This window comes from Sander lucioperca, chromosome 12, assembly GCF_008315115.2.
Source record: "Sander lucioperca isolate FBNREF2018 chromosome 12, SLUC_FBN_1.2, whole genome shotgun sequence".
Taxonomy (NCBI): Eukaryota; Metazoa; Chordata; class Actinopteri; order Perciformes; family Percidae; genus Sander; species Sander lucioperca.
Genome location: NC_050184.1, coordinates 5,962,869 through 5,983,701, shown reverse-complemented (window position 1 = coordinate 5,983,701; position 20,833 = coordinate 5,962,869). Strand labels below are relative to the sequence as shown.

At 43.5% G+C, this 20,833-nt stretch overlaps 1 protein-coding gene across 5 annotated transcripts in view; it reads right to left on the bottom strand.

The window, feature by feature from the left end:
* The window catches only part of rerea (arginine-glutamic acid dipeptide (RE) repeats a), a 133,665-nt gene that overhangs the window by 66,777 nt on the left and 46,055 nt on the right, over nucleotides 1-20,833 (bottom strand). For all 5 annotated transcript variants that reach the window (XM_036008509.1, XM_036008510.1, XM_036008511.1 and 2 more), the window contains 2 exons: nucleotides 15,122-15,626; nucleotides 4,885-4,955 (listed from right to left, as the gene is read on the bottom strand). In XM_036008509.1, the coding sequence (XP_035864402.1) occupies nucleotides 4,885-4,955; nucleotides 15,122-15,482 (432 nt within the window). In that variant the 5' untranslated portion in view covers nucleotides 15,483-15,626. The remainder of the gene's footprint in view (nucleotides 1-4,884; nucleotides 4,956-15,121; nucleotides 15,627-20,833) is intronic.

Sequence of the window (20,833 nt, the reverse complement as noted above, 5' to 3'; positions counted from 1 at the left end):
GAGTGAGAGGGAGAGAAATAGAGACAGAGGAGACAATCAATGTAAGAAAAGCAGGATGGATTGGTGAAGCCAGGGTCAATGGGCAGATATGGCTGCAGATTGTTCAGGGCTCAGTCGCCGTCAGATGGCTTATTGTCTCAGGTTCTCCTCTCACAACAGCACGCAACTCACAGAGTGTGATTGTGTAGTGTTGAACCAGATATACATGTACACAAACTGCTTGATCATGATATAACATAAAGATAAACACACACACACACACATACAAATCTACGGTTGGCCAGCTTACTGCATTACACTCATCAAATATAGATGTAAACACATTTCAAGGTCATGGCACCGGGTGTAAACTGAAACTAGCCCTATTGGGAAAACACACTGAAGGATTGTTGACCTAACTGATCACATCAGAGGGAATAAAAGAAATATACATCTTAGTACTTTATTATTATACTTTATTAGTTAATAAAACTAGTTAGTTTTGTGTGCATTTGTAGTGCAAATTCACATTTTATGTTAATATATTTCTCTTGTAGTGCCATTGTTTTACTTCTAAGGTTTATAAATCATGTTTACTTTTGTTATTTTTTTTTTCCCCTTTTCTAATAAACTTTACATGGGCATGAAAAAAAACTGATAATTGACCGGCTGCATTTCAACGTCTTGCTTCCACTCCTGATTTTGTTTAATACCTCTAACGGTTAAAATGGCCTCCTACTGGTCACCTCTGTATCTGGGCAGATATTTTAGGAGGGAGGCAGGAGATGGAAATCTATATGGCCGGAACGATATGTCACAGAGTTTACAGAGGGCGCCACAGATGCCACTGTTGAGTAAACAAAGTAGGGAAATTGATGTGCAAATGTTAAAAATGGATTTTTTATGTATATGTTATTGCTGAATGACTGTGCTGTTGCGCTCATACATGCAACAAGACTAGTCTCAGAATCAGAGTGTGAGAAAGAAAGATATAGCGACACACGGAGAAGTGGGCTTTAATTGTTCTTCCCCACGCAGGATAGATTGATGGCTGCGTTCGTATTTCTACACACCACTAATTGGATTCACAGGTCATTAGATAAAGTACACGAGTGAGACTGTTACTACCTAAAGACTGAGGGAGGAGAGAGAGACAGGAAAAGGGAAGGGTAATATTGACGAGGTTGTTTGGTTCAGGACCAATAAAATTTCATCCCCCTGTGCCGTGCCTCCAAAGCCCTGTTCCCCCACACAGAGGGGGGTTAATCGATAATTTGTGCAGCAAGAAAAAGTGGGGGTCGTAGACAGAAGGACGAGAGAGTAGGAAATATATAGAACGAGTTGACTAATGCATGGTTTACTTCCATGTTGCCTGTTGTCTCTCCTTTTCAATATATTGTGACAAGAGTAGGAAATGAGATTACACTGACCATTATGTCCCACTAAAGAGCAGGAGGAGCGGATGGACATTTTTTTTTTTCTCTGTGCCCCAGTTTTGAGAGCAGGATGATGGGGTAGATTTTAGGTTGGTCAGCTAAATGGTACTTTATACCAACATGCGCAATTACAACCTAAATCAGCTATCATCCTAAAAGAGGATTTTGTGCTAGTCTTGTAAATAGAGATTATGAGTTTTCAATGTAGCTAGAATAGTCATAGTAACAATCATTTGTGATTTGTAGACCAGCGACAAAGTGAGCTCATTGAAAAACGCTGTACTTGTTTAGAGAGCCAGCGGGGCTTGTTGTTTTAACATAGGGGGACAAGGGTACAGTCTGCTCAAACACATACAGGCATGCAGATGGCTGTTCATTAATTACAGATAGATGGGGGGGAGGGAGCAACAGAGAGCGAGAGACACCGAGAGAGAGAGAGAGAGAGAGAGAGAGAGAGAGAGAGAGAGAGAGAGAGAGAGAGAGAGAGAGAGAGAGAGAGAGAGAGAGGTCAGCTAATGGAGCCAGTATTCTCTCTCCCTCCCAGGACAATTACCTCTGTCTGCCCAGACCTCTTCTGGCGCTCTTAATCAAGGTGCAAGTGTGCAGGTTTTTGTGAGAGTGTGTGTATGCACATGCATGTGCACAAGGAGGGGTTCCTGCCGTCCTCAGCACTCTCTAGCAGCAATCCGATTAAAGCCCTGCTGCTGTGGGGCCTGGCTGTCCTCCCCTCTGCAAGGCCCCCAGCTCACCTTAAAACCCCTTCTACACACAACAACCGCCCTTTACACACAAAAGTATTCAAACATAAAACCAAAGTGCCAAACACACCTACCTCAAATGCATATACATGCACACACATATACTTATACACACACGCACACTAGTCTACCTTTTTTATAAAGTGGTGTGTGTGGCCTGAGCTGACCTCCCATCATCACCCTGGCTGTTAGCAGCCATTACTTTGGCCCCCTGGGGTCTGGCCTGCCCCTCACCGAGCCCTCTGCACTCTGCTTAGACAACCAATCTGTGAAAAGACAGGCAATGCTCGCCCCAGCAGGGTTAGATGCTGCTTTATTTGGCAACATAGACCCATCAATTACATATTCTAGTAGTCATTGCACATTAAAGATCAGGCACATTACTGCAAACCTGCACCAAAATGTTTTCCTTTCTCCAGTTAAGGCAGTTACAATTTGGTGAACTTTGACCAGCAAATTTCCTCAGCCAAAAGAAACACTTGTTTGGTTGCACTGACCTTTGAGAAAAATCCCACATGTAGCCAACCATTATTCAACATGTAAAATAAGGCTGCACGATTAATCCAATCTCAATCGCGATGTCACTCCGTGCGATTACATAACTGCAAAAATTGTGTGATTTGAGTAAACAAATAGGTGTGCTGTGTGCGTGACACTGTCTCCACGTTGTAACACCCTTCACTTTACCAACAGTATTAACAGATGAAGCCACCGTGTCTTAAGAAGCTTGGTGTTCTCTGTTAACTCACTTTACATTGTCTTTGCTGTCTCTTTTTCCTCACACAGCCGCTATGCTAACTCCGACACCGCTCAACGGCGCTCTCCTCGCTTCACCGCTTAGACACTGACGTCACTCATCAGTACCTGCCGTTCTCGCTCTCACCAATGATTTATGGTTCTGTGTGGAATCTACGTTGAATCTGCCCTCTGAATTACGCTACCCCATGGATGTATTAAGCGCTTCTGTCGTATCAACGTTCACAAAAGATGACCAGTGGCCAGTCAGTCTGTTGAGGCAGTAGCGCGTGTCGCCTAAGGTCACGTGAGAGGGGTTCAGAGCATGCAGACCTTAAGAAGAGGTTGTACAAATTATATTTTGTAACTTAATCACTAGTTATTATATTACACCCACCTTGAATGTCATCGTTTATAAGGTCATACAAAATGTATTAATTTAATAAGAATTTGTATTTTGTTATTTCATTTTCTAAAATATTCAGGTTTCTGAAAAAGAATTGCACATTTTTGTTTATATTAGAGGTGCAACGATGAATCGATTAATCGATTAGTTGTCAACTATTAAATTAATCGCCAACTATTTTGATAATTGATTAATCGTTTTTTTTTTTTTATTAAAAAAATTAAGATTTCTCTGATTCCAGTTTGTTAAATGTGAATATCTTCTAGTTTCTTCTCTCCTTTGTGAAAGTAAACTGAATATCTTTGAGTTTTGGACAAAACAAGACGTTTGAGGACGTCCTCTTAGGCTTTGGGAAACACTGATCCACATTTTTCACCATGTTTTGACATTTTTATAGATCAAACAACTAATCGATTAATCGAGAAAATAATCGACAGATTAATCGACTATGAAAATAATCGTTAGTTGCAGCCCTAGTTTATATATTTCTTCTTTTGCTCGTTTAACTTTGTTTCGTTTAGTTTTAAACTCATGATATTATTAAATCGCAATTGCAATATGACCTTTTTCTCCAAATCGTGCAGCCCTAATGTAAAATTGCAAATGAACTGCATTTGTATAAGGCTTTTTTAGTTTACCAACCACTCACAACACACCCAGTTTGATAATACAGCACTTTATACAAGATTATATATTTATAAAAAAAAAAAAAAAAGGATAATCTGAATGGCTTGCAGGAAGCTGTGAGACATTCATGAATTCTAAAGCTGTTCAGTGTGTCAATAGAGTCAACTACAGTGGAGCAAACTATCTAATCGCATTTCTTAAACCATAAGGTTACATCCTTTTTCATCAACATGAACAAAGACAAATCTGTCAGGAGAGGACAAATGCAACTTCCCCTTTAGGAAACATAGAACATGCAGTGTGGGAAAATCAATTTGTGTGTGTGTGTGTGTGTGTGTGTGTGTGTGTGTGAGATACATTTTAGGTGTCCTATTGCAGAGAAAACAAGCGCCACTTCACTAAACTGACTGACTCAGCCATTCTCAGAAGCAAATTAAAAACTAATTTCTTTCTTTATTCAGCAAAGAGGCAATTTGGCCACATTAGGTTGTAAAAAAAAAAAAAATCAATTGAAAACTGGTGACAGCCTCCTTCATTAAATCAATTAAGTGCATCGACAAACATCTTTATTTCCATTACAAGCATTATTACACTGCCAGTGGATCGCAAAGGTGGTTAATATTCAAGCCTGATTTTTATTTTTCCCTATTTTACCACATGACCCTTCAAAAACAAACCTCAGGATACAAACGGATTATAAATCGTATTTTAATGTGATTTGTATTCAGTTCTCATCAGACCACCACAGTGTAAAAAAAAAAAAAAACAACTCTGCACCTATATTTCCTAATTATGGCGCACACTGACATTTTTGCTCTCCAGGAACAACAGTGGTTTGTTTTACAGCTTGCGACACGCGATGGGTGGGCAGATTAGTGCTGAACCCCAGGCCAGTGTGAGGACACAGGGACATAAAACAGGACGGACAGGAAAATGTACTCACCAGCTTGAAATCCTGAATGCTACAAATGAAGTAGGGAGTGTTGGGCCGCCGGCTTTCAATGTACACACAATCTGCAAGTGAGAAAAAAGAAGAAGAGAAAGTGAGTTTGAAAGAAGATGTTCACACTTCCTAAAGCTTTCATGTTTTTATGCAGACAGACTGAGTAATATATTATGTTGGGTGCTGTTACCTCTGCTGAAAAGACATTTTTCTCCTTGAGTCAAATTCAATTGGAATGCGAGTAATAGGATTAAGGACTTTTGGAGTGCTACAAGGTTGCCTTTCCAAAGCAAACATTACGTCCAAGGGGAATTATGTTATTGTTCCACTCCATTTATACACCAGTGAGTAATACTGACTTTAACCCCATTCCACCACCGAGTCATCACTGTAACACGTTCCTACAAAAATGACAACGTCTGTCATTGCACCTATATATGTCCAGTTCACTTTGGTTTAGCTTAGCGGTGAAACAAAAAGAAATTCCCCTTCTGTCCTCTCGTTTTAAAATGTTGCCAAATGACATAACCGTCATAAAAACCACCCCGTCACATTGTGTGTGTGTGTGTGTGTGTGTGTGTGTGTGTGTGTGTGTGTGTGTGTGTGTGTGTGTGTGTGTGTGTGTGTGTGGAGGTGGCCCTAGCAGGCTGTGGTGGTAAATTGAATGTGACTGGTGGTATGGTCAGGTCGTGAACTCTCATCTCCTTAACAAAAACATTCACACTGCAGAGGACAAAAACACACAGCCATTGCTGTGGAGAAGAAAAGGAGGAGGCGGGAGACGTGGCTAATGGTTACAGCTAAGCCTGGCACAGTACTTTCCAGAAACAGCCAAGGGTTAGAATTATTATAGAAAAAGAGATTTAAATCCACAAAAGTCAAATTAGCATAATAGTCTACCATTCACCTTTTGATTTTAGCTGAAACACAAAACCAGTGTAAGAGTGTGATCAGCTAATAAAAAAATAAAATTGGTTTAAATATTAACGTGTAAAAACACCGTTCTCACTAAAGCCACTGACACTTATTTGATTGAAAAATACATTAAACACTAAAAACGGACCTTCTATTCAGATGGAAACAATGCAACAAGCTATTTAACTGCTCCCAAGGTTTTGCCTGCCGTTTGGAGCAACGGAGCGTAGCACTCTTGCTTACATTAATGCACACACAAGGCCTTCAAGACGGGCAATATCTTGCAGCTCTGTAAGCTTTGATAAAAATAAAAAAGCCACTATATGTAAGACTTGCACTGACAACACAAACTGGTTCTAATTTCACCAAAACACATGCTGAGCTGTTCCTTGCAGAAGAACTAAGCCACACTTTCCCTAACAAAAGATGAGCGGCTAGCTTTTTTTTCAGCGACTGACAGTGCCATCATCTGTTATTTATTTGTTTGCGTCAACAGAGTTATCGATCTGGCTGTGGTTTATCTTACCGCTTGCAGAGGAAAAGAGGGGTGGCAAAGATATTAAATGGCTCTGACACACAAGATACTATTTGTAGAGGGGCTGGTGTGTACGAGTATGTCTGTGACATCATGGGCTTTGTTATTTGAGAGGCTCTGTGTGTGCGTGTGTTTGTTTGTAACCCCAGGGTGGGCTTGTTATCTGCTGTGGGCTGAATGAGCTGTTCTAAGGGGAGGAGGGTTTATCGCCCTTGCTGGCTCTGAGTGACGCATTATATATATCTCTCTCACTACTGCCCTCTTCTCGCTTTTCCCGGCTCCCTCCATTTCTTCCTCCTCTACACCATCCCTGGAAGTCATTTACAAGATAACATGAATGAAAATATCCATCAGTGCTATTGTGTGATCTGTGAGCAACACAGTTTGTGTGCGTGTGCGTGTGTGTGTGTGTGTGTGTGTGTGTGTGTGTGTGTGTGTGTGTGTGTGTGTGTTGAGAGAGGCAGAGAGAAGCGGGTGGAGAAAAAGCGAGCAAGATGGAGGGAGTGGGGGGAGGGCTGAGAACAAAAGAGACTAATCTGAATGAGATGACATGTTTCGGAGGAGTCAAATCGGGGGAATTAGGGTTTAGTGTGCCTTCACCTCGTCGGCACATTCATTTAGAGGGGCCAGATCTCCGTGTCTACACCCCAGAGCACACCAACAGGCATAAAGAACAGACAGCGAGAGTGAAAAAGATAGGTGGTGGGAAAAAAATGAGACAGGGATCTAGCTTACTCATTCACAGACGGTCTATTCTTCGAACGTCAGAAGCACATTTTGAATTCATCCTGGGCACTAAAAATCGACTACCTCAAGGGCATTTTTCTGAGAGCAGCTATAACATGATTCTCAATGAATGTGAAAATTAAAACCCAGTTAATGCTTCAGACCTAGCTGTTTGAACGAAAAGGAGGCAACGGAGCTCAGGGAGGTTGGGTGGGGTGAGGGGGCTTGTTGAAGCGGGCCACACGGTTCCTCCAGGGTCTGCCTGGCTTGTTAAACATTCCTGCCATTTTGTGCATTTGGAAGTGGGTCTCCTCGCTCAAGTGGAGAAGTGGAAAGGGGAGGGAGGAAAGGTTTAGCTGTGGTGGGGGTCTATGTGGGGGGAAGGGCAGTTTTTCCAAGGGTTGAAGTGTGTGCTCGTTGGATGGATGGAGCCTTCGCTGTAGGAGGGAGAACCACAGCAGGGCCTTTGTAGTAGAATGCTCTGACTCCCTCCGCAGCCGTTAAATTTAAAGGGGTGATAGAATGCAAAACCGATTTTACCTTGTCATAGTTGAGTAACGACAGTTCGGTGGGTAAATAGGACATACATAGAAGCTCAAAATCCCATTGATACCCCTTTACTATGCAAATCTCACATTTTGAAACTGCCGCTGAAAACGGGCTAATCTGAACAAAGCTAAAAGTTGACGTAAGCATCCCAACTCCTAGTCTCTGTCACGCCCCAACATTTGCATAGGTTACACCACTGACCTGAGGTCAGCTTAGTCTTCTGAATCTAGCTAGGTCATGCAGATCTCCAGAGGTCCGCTATTTAATTACTAAATTCACTTCTGAGACTTTTTTATGCGAGAAATCAACTATGTAGAGGTCAAATATGGGCCGTTTTACAAAAATGTATGGCTAATTGCAAATTTTGTCCGACTGTGTGTCGCAGTTCAGCAGGAGCTCAGCAGGCTACGTGACAGTGGCCGGTGCTGCCTCGCCGCCCGGCGTGTCCTACCTCATAGACCCAGGCTCATTGTGAGCTAGCTGGATCTCCGTCACGAAGGGAAGCCCACAGCGCTCCATACCCGCGCAAAGTCACCGTTCCTCGGTTACTGGACTACAAAATGCCGAGGCCCTGATGGAGCTCCAGGGCCTGCAGCTAGCCGCGATCTTTACCCATAGGATTGGAGGGACAGTCGCAGCTAACGAAACCCCTAATGTTCACAAAAATGCATTAAATTGAAATCGGACACCATTGTTAGCTTTATAAGACCTTGGGGTAGATGTTATATAAGTGGCGTGATGAAATTCAAACTGTAAATATACTCTAATTATGCCGGCAGCCAGCCAGCTCCGCCGAGCCCCGGTAGTCCAGTAACCGAGAAACGGTGACTTTCACTGGGTATGGAGGTTGCCGTTTTCTCGTGAGACTGTGTGGAGCTCCTAAAGTCCGACACGTCTTACCAAATTTGCAATTAGCCATCAATTTTCATAAAACGGCCCATATTTCAGCTTTATATAGTTGATTTCTCGCATAAAAAAGTCTCAGAAGTGAATTTAATAACGAAATAGCAGACAAACAATGTATAACTTCGCAGTGTCTGAAATATGAGACCTGCTGTCTCGTCTCCAATGGATGTGTATGTGGTTCGCTCAAACCAATCAGCGTGCAGCTCATCTAAATATTCATGAGCATACCATATTTGGAAGAAAAGCTCTTGTTACAAATAGGGCCATATTCACAGGGTAGTTAAGGACCCATAAAATTAGCATTCGAGCAATTTTCAGCCCAACCAATGTTACATACCCTATTAGGAGACCTTAAGGAACAGTGTGAAATACCCTATATAATCATTCTATCACCCCTTTAACTTCTTCTACTTGCCTCCACCCTACAATCCACTGTCGACCGCCACACCACCCAGACAGATAGAGAAAGTTCAATACTTTGGCACGGGGAGATAATCATGAAGCTTCTGAGCGCAGTTCCTCAGACCCGAGCACTTCACTGAAACCTGATCCTGCCGGTCACTGTTTCTCCAATTACATTGTCACTGCTGAGTTCAAGCAACGGAGTATTCATTGTTATAACCTCATGACATACACACACACAGCAATTTTCTCAGCTGTAGCTCATTGTTCAGCCAGCCATTCTCTTATGGCTGCCAAGCATGTCTAATCTAAAACACACCTAGTCTTAGCAAAAGAGCTGTGTCCTATGCTCTCTGTATCAAGCAAATAAGATGCTGTTTAATTTGCTGCAGCATTTCAGCAGAGGAGAGGGGGCGTTCTTAGATAATATCAGCTTGACGTTCTTTTACGAGCCGCTAACAATGGAAAAGCCACATTGTGAACAATCATGTGTGCCAATGGTTTGTAAACAGTGATGGGGGGCGGGGGATTGGTGCTGTGGAATGAGAGCAGCTAAACACCGCAAGAATATGAGCATATTTTAGGATACAAGGCAGGCTTGTTAAATCAAGAGAAATGTTTGTTTAAGTCGTGCTTGCAGGTGGTAAGTGTTAGCAATGAGGCAGGAAGCACCTGCATTGTTAAAAGTGGTGCTTGGCTCAAAGTGGCAGAGCACACATGCACAAATGCACGGACACACAGCAGAGTACAGCTATAGCAAAGCAACCCACATGAGTGTACTGATCCTAAAATTAAATAGCACAAGGAATGCAATAATGGAACACAGGGGGGTGAGGGGCCGAGAGGGCCAAGAGAGACAGAGAGCTTGGAGAAAAAGGGAGACTGGTGTCATTACTGATCCAGCCCCGACTGCAGCCTCTGCAAGCAAGACCAGCTGATGACCAAGGCGGCCTTGTGCCACTTCCTGCTGGGCCGTCCCAGTGGGGTTGCGTAACAGGCAGTGAAGGCCTGGAGGCACATGGACACTTTTCTTCTTCCCCCAATTTTCCTTCCTCTCTCCTCATCCACAAGCCCAACAACTCCCCCATTCTTCTCACTGGAAAAGCAGTGGGAAATACCTGGCAACCGATACCATCAGCTCTCTACAATAGGGCAGGCCTACAGCTGACTGAGCTCCTAGGGGAGAACAGAGGCTCTTTGACAACATCCCCTCCCATCCCTCTCGGCTAGCCCACGCTTTCTCATTTAGCAGTCGGCAGGTGGTTGGATTTCACTAAAAAGCCCTTTTCCCAGAGTCTCCAGCGTGGGGAGAGATGGGAGAGCTGAGAGGGTTTTTTAAAAATAGATCTGTTCAGTTAGCGACAGGCTACAGATTCACACTGAGATGAATCAAAGGGCTGGTCCCTTGTGTTAGCTTAACTGGTAACAGCAAACTGATCGACAGCTAGCCTTAATTGTGCATGTGATGTGCTATGTTAAATAAGCTCTAGCCTACGATGTCTTGGCTCTCTACAATAACTGATCCAACACATACTAACCCACATTATATTGGCTTCTCAAGAGGATCCGTACTGAAAACAGAATTCACGTGTTGTGTTCCTATGAAGTATAATAATAATATTAATAATATTATTATTATTATAATATCCATTTGATAAAAGGCACTTTTTTATTGCCTACATTACTTACAATATCATCTCTCAAAAAACTAAACATATTAAGTGCATTTAAGTGCCATATTACATTGTTTTTGAAGAAAACATTTTCTGGAATGCAATAACAACCTCAAACTAAGGCATACATTAAACATACATAAACATTTCCTTAAGTTGCGCAACTTAACTTTCAGAACTACAAGTTTCAACCTGAGACTGATCTGTATATAAGTATATATAAGTTATACTTAACCTATTTTCATTTATATATTTGATTACAATGCTACACAGCTCTGTTACACTTATGCTAGTAGATCGTTGATCTGATGTTTCTCCGTGAAGAGAGCGAGTGAGAGAAAATGGTGCGCAGTCAGCTGTTTTTCTGAAGGGATAGCCAACAAGTCGGCTCTTTAGATCAAATTGTGGTCACCACTACGTATTTTCTTGTCTTTGTTTTTGGTAGTTGTGTTTGGTGTAATTTTATCGTCCATACGTCTCTGTGATTTACTTTTGTCGGGTCCGCTTCGTGGAATGGATGATTAAGTTAGACTCAATGTTTTCTGTTCAGATGCTGAAGCATTGACGTCATGCTATTCTTGTGGTAAGTTAGTTTGATTTTGCAGTAGACACACGGTACAGAGTTTTCGTTTTAATCACGTTTGAACAGATTCCAAACTTTGGACACTTTCTGTCGTTGTCGCCAGCGTCAACCCGGTGTGCGACAGTAATAATCATCCGTGCGGAAACACCGTGAGCGATACAACGTTGGTAACATTGATTAAACAAAGCTTTGAGGCAAATCATTTTGCATCAAGGTTTTTTAGTAATCGAATTATTCAAGTTACTCGAGAAATCGTTTCAGCCCTAATGCAAATTTAGATAGATGATGGAATTGTATGGTAGGGTAGGTAACTACCTACTGGTAGGTAACTTACATTCTAAGTCCAAATGACAGAATGTAACAATATCTAAAGGTTTGGTGTATTAGAGGAACTGCAAGGAAGTCAGTTAGTCAGCTAAGAGCGTTAGTGAAATTCTACTGTGCAAAAATTCACTTGTATTATTAAGTTTAAAATGTATAACTGAAGTGACTATGAAACTGTGTTCTAATGTGAATCTGCCACACCTGTCAATACCTGACGTGGTTATAATAAATGTCAGCATTTGCAACGATAAAAGATATTGTGCATCATTAGCAGTAATAACAATATACATTATATACAACATGAAGTCAATTACAACTGCCATATATCCAAGAAAAAAAAATAGAATCTCTCTTAAACATAAAAGACATGGCAGGTTTGTGTGACTCTGCCAACAGTCAGCCCTGAATTTGAAGAAAGGAAGGGGGGATGGTGTGTGTGTGTGTGTGTGTGTGTGTGTGTGTGTGTGTGTGTGTGTGTGTGTGTGTGTGTGTGTGTGTGTGTGTGTGTGTGTGTGTGTGTCAGACATAATCCTGCTGCACAGTTTACTGTGTGTGCACAAGACACATACAGTGACACACACATACAAACTCCCCAGGGTTCTGTGGTGGCTGCGGCAAGAAATGCCAGCTGTCCACATCAACAACTCCCCCAACACTCATAGACACAAGGTGTTTTTTTCTCAGACTAGCTTACAACCTCTCTGTATTATTCACTGCTCTAACTACACACACCTATCACTTTCTAAAAAGAATCGTCCTGTAACTCCTTCCTGAAAAGTGGGTTGACTGTGGCAGCCATGTTGTGTGGCATAAACTGAGGTAGAAGGGCAGAAGGAGTGGAGGGGGGCAGGTGGTTTCCATTAGCTCTCGCCATTTTAGACAGAGAGGCCAGCCAGTCAGTTAGGAAGGAAGGAGACATGCTACGTCAGCCAGCCGCCTGCAGCGCCAAGCAGAGTCCTGCTGCAGTGGAGAGAAGGGATGAGCAATGTGGATAGTAGTGTGTGTGTGTGTGTGTGTGTGTGTGTGTGTGTGTGTGTGTGTGTACACATGACTGAGCCTGTGTGTGTTGCAGGAGTGTGCTTGTCAGAGATAGGAACCGTGTCTATGGCTGTTAAAAACATGCTTTGTATACGTGTTAGTGTGTGCATGTTATGTGTTACATTACACTTGTGAGTGTGCAGAAATACTGGTTTAGGGTACTGTGTATGTGTGTGTACTGACAAGTATTTTGTGTGGCTCTGTGCTCCTAGCGTGTCTCATATTGATCCCCCCATGGCAGTGTGTATAATCTCTAGAGAGAGGATCTATAATCTGGGGTGGGGGTGTAGAGTATAGGCTCTGGAGGTGTCTGGCCAGGCCTGTGGAAGTGGTGAGAACTCAGCCACAGGGCACAGATCAATTTGGATGTCTGTTTGCACTGCATCAGGCTGTTCACTCCAGCATCCAACCATACCAATGGCCTGGGACAGAGTCCCCTGGCCACCACCACAGACACACCCCTCCATCCTTTTCAAAACAGCAGCACCGCTACAGTTAGCTGCAGGCCCACCTATTGGTCGATTGCACTTCTCCTTCCACCCTTCCCCATCCAATCGATGTGCACTAAGCCGCCTGAACCCATCTTCAAGGGATAGAAAGGCTGAGCAGAGAGATTGGAAGGTGGCTGGAGATTGGGAGTTTGCAGACAGTTTCAATACTAGCTTACCTGTTATTTCTTATGTGATAACATGGGCCTGTATGTTTCTAAAGCTCCCCGTGACAAAAGCAATCAAAACAGTATTTTCGTTCACAATTTCTTTCTGCGTTGCTGCACGGCTTTCCATCACCGATTTCTTCCCTCTCCCTATGTCTGGGGCGGTGCAAATCCCTCTCCAGGGGTGGTTAGTTTTGCATATTGTGTGTCACTAGACGGCTATAAAGGGATTTAACATTTAGTAAAGCATAATCCATTGCAGGCTTTGTGCCTGCCTAAGCCGCACACATCAAATCTGATTGCAAGAAGGCTGCTACCAATGACCAAGCAAGAGGAAGAAAACACGCACTGTGTACTCACAGGGTTTATCACTTGAACAATGAGCTGAGGAGACATCAGGAGGTCAGTTGCTGAGGTGGAGGATCTTCTACGTTGACAATAGGAGGTAAATCACAAACTAGTGCACTGGTGCTGGGGCCACCCAGCACCCTATCCTGGCTCATCCCTAATCTAAACCCATCTAACAGCTCCAGTCTATGTGGTGGGAGCAGGTTGTGACACTCGGGCCTGTTCTAGATCTGTCAAACTAATTGAAGGAGAAGACAGGCAACATAAATATTCCCTATCAACCAGAGACTGGCTGTGCTGTGCGCTCGGATGGGGAAATATAAATATTCGGCAGGGCTAATCCATTGAGACGGTCGACTTTGTTTATATGCCTTTTGAATGTTTCATTGATGTGACTGACTGCTTCCCCCACCCCTCTCTACTCCCCCCTCTCAGCATGGTTAACTATGAGACAAAGCGCCGGTGCTCTCTCTATTAAATATGAAATGCAGCGCAAAAAATGCTTCAATGGAGTCCGCTGCAGAGAGTTAAAAAGACAGCAATAAAGAGTGAGCAACAACAAGACTTGGGTTCAGTGTGACTGCTTGCTTGAGGACCTCCACTGATACCAGTGCAGAGATAATTTAGCCAACAAGATTACGCAGCTTGATGGAAAAGTGTAGGGTGGGGAGGTCTGGCTGTTTCACTGCTCCTACTTAAAGTTGTCTCTTTAGTAGTTGAAAAGAAAAAAAGAGGGCTGAGTGTTTGTGTGAATGTGTATGGGTAGGTAGTTGGAGAAGAAAATAACCTAACACACTGGCTGAAATTTCCTACGTCTTCCTATTAAGTACCCAAGCAATGTGGGCCAACCCCCCACTACTTGACCTTTTGCTAGCTGCTAGATAAACGAAAAGACACGGCTGCAATGATTTAGTTGCAAGGCAGACAACACTGAGCAGTCAAAGTAGAGCAGGCTACACACACGACAAGCCATCCTGGCTTATTTCCGACAGTGAGAGTTGACATTCCCCCCTCTCATACAACCAATTTCTAAACAGTAGGTGAAAGAGAGGCCATGTTTACAGCTGCAGAAAAGGTGGGTTCTCTTTTTAGCCTCATGCATCAGATGTAATAAAGATGCTGTACCACAGCTCAAACATTTCTCCAGAAAACTAGAGTACCTTTTGGCCCCAGAGGAGATAGCATACTTTCAGTGAGTTGGATGGTGTTGGGATGAACTCATTATTATGGCTGTCGTCACTATCACATCATCTAGTGAAGCACCACTTTGCTTTATTGACTTAGGCCAAGACAAAGCACAGAGTGGGTCAACTTGGAATTGATTGTATGATGCATTGGCCTCTAGCCTGAGGGAGTACTTCTGCTATTACAGAGCTGCTACTCTGAAGAATCTGCAATCCCTCAGCAGCTTATTGCAACAGAGATGACTGTTTGTTGTGATGTTCAGAAGATGGGCTCATGATTACCAGTAATCTGGTAAATTGATTAATGGAGATTGACTTGTGTTTACTGCAGTTGGTGACCAGGCAGGTAAGTGACATCCACCTGCTGACACAATTAGATTAGCTATTACTAGGACTTACCTCCGGGTCTGTAAACAACATCGTCTTCTGTGATGAAGGACGTGATTTCTCCGTTCTCTGTGCGCTCATAGCGTGACTTCTTCTTAGGCGTCTTCTTCTTGCCCTTCTTTCCCCCATCCTCGGCCGTGCCGCTCCCTCCACCTGTGCTGCCATTTTCGTTGTCCTCATCCTCGCTGTGATCGCTCTCTGCATAGTTTTTGGCCCCGCCCTCCAGCGTGCAGCTGCGTCGGGGCCTTGAGCTCTCACTCTCACGGTCACCCCGGTCCCCGTCCTGCCGGCGGGACTTACCAGCCTCTCTCTTGTCCCGGTCCTTGTCTCTGTCCCGCTCTTTCTCCCTCTCCTTCTCTTTGTCGGCCGTCATGATCCGCCACGTGCCTTCCTCAGTCCTCTCACGGCTGGGCCTCCGTGAAAGGTAGACTGTGAGCCTGGGCTTCAGTCTTCTGAATTTACCAGTCAAATCCAGGGAAAATTTGGCCACACCAACAACCCCAGTGTTTCAGAAAAGCTGTGGACAAGAGAAGAAGGACTATTAGCATAACTATATGTCAATAACCATTATTCTTACAGTAAATAAGTCACATTTTCAAAATGAAAAAAGGTTGTTTTGTGCTGGAGGAGATCTTTTATGGGTGAGAAATACAGTTTCTCCTAGTTCCTAGAGATCAGGCAGCTGTGCTGACTCTTAACATCACAGTAATGGTTGGCACTCCCCTCCACAACCATGTATACTCTGGAGAGCACTGAGTAGCTTTATCAAAGAACAGAACCTTGTAGCTTCCTGCTCAAACATATTTCCATTCTTTCAAAGAGGCAGTAAAAAAAGAGTTATTTAGGGGTAAAAAAGTGACAGAAGTCGTAACTGAATAAGCATAAAGAGGTAGTGCTGCATTGAGGATGAGGCTGGCAGCCAATATAATTCCTCAGAGATAATGTGTCGAGGGGCTGTTCAGCACAAGACTCCGCTTGTCGTTTGACCATCTGTGATGACACCAGGCTCAATTTTACGTGTGCGCGTGTGTGCGCGTTTGTGTGTGTGTGTGTGTGTGTGTGTGTGTGTGTGTGTGTGTGTGTGTGTGTGTGTGTGTGTGTGTGTGTGTGCGCGCGCGCGCTGGCTTACTGGACTGCACCCCACCCAAAGTCACAGCCCTGGCTGACAGTCACCACTGTGTTAATGTGAAATGACAGCTCTGGAGGGAAGAACACAGCAATCTACTGGGTAAGGGAGGGGAGAGAAGCTGAGCCAATCATTCGCCATGCTCAGTCCACTGCCATTTTCAGCTATCGTCATTCACGAAAAAGAAACACAGCTACCACTTTCTCATGCCATAATGAAATCCTCCATAAACAGTGAAGTGGGCAACGCTGAAGCAGTATGCTGTCTGCACTACACTCCCCCTACACACTGCACCTACAAAGGAGGCTTCTCATTTACTGCCAGTGTTTACCCCTCCACCCCCACCGCAACAAATTAACTAGAAATAGTTATTACAGCCCCCAGAGGGATAAGACCAGGCAATCAGCACCCGTGTTACCATGGTGGTAATAGCAGGGTGGGAGAGGGAGTGAAAAAGGAGAAGGGCTAGAGATTGAGCCAGGTAAAACAGACCCAGCTTCGAGTAAAAAATATACAGCAAGTCTGCAAGTAGATGTGCATTTATTTGGAGAGCTAGAAAGAATGTGAAGTGTAAAAGGAAAGAGGAAGGTGGAAGGAAGGATTTTGGCAGGCACATACACACACAGATACACGCACACACAATGAAGTGCGTTTGACAACGGCGCTCCTCAGCAGCGGGTGCTGTCATCTCGTGAGCAGACACCAACTGACAGGGCAGCTGCTCTTGTCGTCGGCTTCAACACAAACACCGGGCCTGATTAAACCGCAGCCTCGTCACAGCCCCATTAATCACCTAATGATGAGTTACCAAGGCGACCACTGGGCTGCCAGCATATACACACAAGAACACATTAGTGCGCACACACAGGATGCATGGGCTCAGGAGAGTTTAAAGGTGCATCTGCGTGTAGGGTCTCACACACACACACACACACACACACACACAATGGATACACACCTCCGTTGGTGTGCCAAAATACATACTGTGCCCCCTCCTGTGTCAATATCCAGCAGCATGTCTTGGAGGTGTGAGAAACATGAAAACATTGATGAAGGTACCATTTGATAGCACAGCTCTAATCCTGGGAGCTGCCAGAATCTGTGTATGAGCTAAGCACCTCTCTTCTCCTCTAATCAGTAACATAAGCCTCTTCCACTGAGAGCAACAAGGACCCTGAACTGTTGCAAATGGAGGGCTGGCCCATTCTCCTTTGATGTTGTGGGCTGCTATAAGGCTCTGTAAGTATCTTTACAATCTAGTTGCTATTAGTTTGCATCTGGATACACTTTACACAACTGCCTCGTTCCAATTTCTGTATCTCCAATTACCTTTCTGACTTTAACATATCTGCATCGATTTAAAAATTCCTCATACAGACATGCCTCTTAATTGTTTATTAACTTTTACTAGTCAATTTACAATATGTTTAAATGTCTATGGTGAATTTGTTGCACATCAATAGCTGCAGTTTGATGCAGAAAAAAAGAGCAATTTGAAGTTTAACAAATTGAGTGAGTAAAAAGGAGTGAATCAGTGTGAAGCGAAGTAGTAACACTGTGGCAATAACAAGTCATAATGTATTGATGGCTGACAGGGAGGAGAAAGAGAAAGTAAGACAGAGAGAGAAAGCGAGGGGAAAGGCTCTCCACCCACAACCCGGGAAACAAAGTGCTTAGTAGAAAGCAGTGCTGGCTGCCTGGCCGATGAATAACGCTATGACGGGGGCAGGTGAGGCTTGGAGCTATTACACATCAATCACTGGGCCAGGACCCTTTGAAAGATACCAGCTGTCTTAATGGAAAATAGAAGGAGGGGGCAGTGGCTGGAGAGGGGTTTGAGGGGGTCCCAGCCAATATCATCAAATCCACCATTTACATTACTGCAATTGAGTCAAGGGCTTGCAGCCAGCGGGGCCCAGCTCAAATACATTTCTCTTTTCTGAGGCTGTTTAAATGAGACCTCTGGCTGAAAAACCACACAGTTTGTGGCTCGATTAACACATCATCCCCCACAATGGCCACACAGCAGGTTTCTGTTACTAAACACAGCTTCTTCTCTTTTTTTTCGCTCTCTCTCCAAAACAGCCTTTTAAAAAGCCATGTTTTATTCATTCCAATCACTCCCACATTTACCCAAATCCATGCTCATCTCTGTAGTTTTAATCAAAACCTGTCTAAGGATAAACATCCAAATGATCACGCTTTGCTTGAGTACTTAAACAGCTGTAGAGTTTTCTCTTTTTTCAAATTTTAGTAATTGATTATCTTGGATTATAAATTTGCAAAAGCTAGACATTTATTCATACAGCATCTTAAAGAATAAATGATAAAGAAACTAGAAATGTCTACATTTAAATGCAAAATAGAATCTAACAACAATATAACAAGCACCGTGAGCCACTCAGTTTTAGGAGAGAGAAAAGTCATAAATGGCATATTCAATTGGAGAATTATGAAGTAGCAAAATGTGATTGGCAAGGATTTAGGGCCGGCTTTGCAAAGGGATTGAATGAAATACTTGCATGAATACAGATTAGAGGAGAACAATGTTAGCATGAATATACACAGGCTCATTAACAATGAGGGCAACTCAAATTGATCCGAATAAACCAGCCAGATCCTCAGCAGTGCACGGATCCTTGCTGTGGTGATGTTGGGCTGCAGAAGGTTTTAGTCAGCTCCAATCCATTACTCAGTGCAATCTAATCTAAGCTGCCTTCCAAGCCCCCTAGAAACAACAGCACAATGAAAGGCTCAGCTGGAGGCAAGGTGTAGGCCACTTCATAAGGGATTCTCTGTGGTCTCTGCACGCTGCCTGCTTTGTCTTACCTGGTGCAATCATGGCTTGCTTTATTCTCGGAGGCCTTGTCTGTTTTAGTTCGCATTGGCAGGGCAAAGACACTTGTCTGCTCCACTTGTTTTTCAATTCACTGATGAGTAACCACATTTTTTCCCCTCTGCTAAAGCTGTACTCACAGAGGCTCTATTTTTAGCCTGCATCCGGGGTTAGTTTAGTAGGTAAAAGCCATGCTCGAGAAAAGATAGCTTTGGGGCTTTCCAACATCAACATTTAAACCTGCCTAGAGACTCCCATGGTAAAAGCCAAAGCACTGCTGCACAAAAACAGATTCTCATGCACAATGACACTGTGTGCAACAATAAACTATCACTGTCTAAAAACATTAAGACAATTTACAAAATCGGTGTGCGCGCGCCACAACCCAAGATGTCCATTATCTACAGGGTCTGTGAGCAGGCCTTCATTCCGCAGCCTAATACCAGCACTTCAAGACCAGACACAGTCCCTCAGTCTGCCACGTTTGTCTGGCTGGAGCGAAGCTGAAGGCCATTTCAGCAGCTCTGACTGCTTCACCAGGCATCATGTTTAGAAATGGCTCCTGAGGGAAATGGCAGGGTTGTCCATTGTCACCCTTCCCCTTTCCTCTCAATGAGGCACTCTTGAGAAATGTAATCATGAGCAGGCCAGTAAAGGACCTCTGCCAATGTGTCATTGATAAGAGAAGCAGGAGAATGTGAGGTATGTGGTGGCAGAAAGCGCTATCATAAATGTGACTCATAATAGAGTTTCCCCTGTAGATCTGTGGGCCGCTGTTTTTGCAGTGTGAATAAAATGCCTAATATGAAAGGATTTCTAGTGTCTTTCACCTCTGGAGAGGCACTGACAATTCCATTTTTTGGTGAATTACGCTGTTGTAATGGAAATTTACCCAAAGGTAAAGCTGGGGTCAGAAGAGTTATAAATACACACTGGGAGCATTCAAGCCTCACTTGCACTAAAACATATCTGTATCATATATGTATCTTCAAACATGTATCATTATAAAATGAAGCAGAGCTGTAGCAGGGGGAGGAGGATGTGAGTTACACAACATTTCCTCAATCAGACATATGTTGAAAAAAGATTTACTGGAATGGAAAAAAACATTTTGTCATCTGTTAGAATGAAAGGACTCTTGAGATTTTAATATTTGAGCACTCAATCATGCATCACTTGCACTGATATTCTGCAATCAAACATCCCCACTCTTCCTCCGAGATCTGCCTATCAGCTTAACGATCCTATCCGTCAGTTCAACTCCAACTGGTAGTCTAAATGAGCGTGGGTGAGGAGGAAATGTATTCATATGGCTGCCCTACATCCTCCAGCTACTCTAATCACTATGCCACACAGAGTGATGTGCCAACGCAGAGGAAAAACTAGCATAAATTGATTAGAGCAACGACAGATAAGACAGCTCTGAGGTTTTAGACTGACAGCACAGGCTGACAGGGGCACAGAGGGGTGTCTCCAAGACACAGCTACCAAAAACAAAGCCATTAGGTCAGTACACAAAACGTTTATTTCACCTAAATTATTTAGCTATGTGGTGACAAACTCTGCTCTATCCTTCAGCAGATGGTCTGGGGGGGGGGTGGTGGTGTCAATGCCTCTATTCAATGTCTTATAATGATCCGAGCCAAAAAACACCTCCACCTCTAGATACCAAAGGATGGTATTACCTCTAATTAGGAAGGGCTATTATTTCATATGCAAACGCCTCTTCTCTAACCACCCAACCAACCATCACGATTGACTG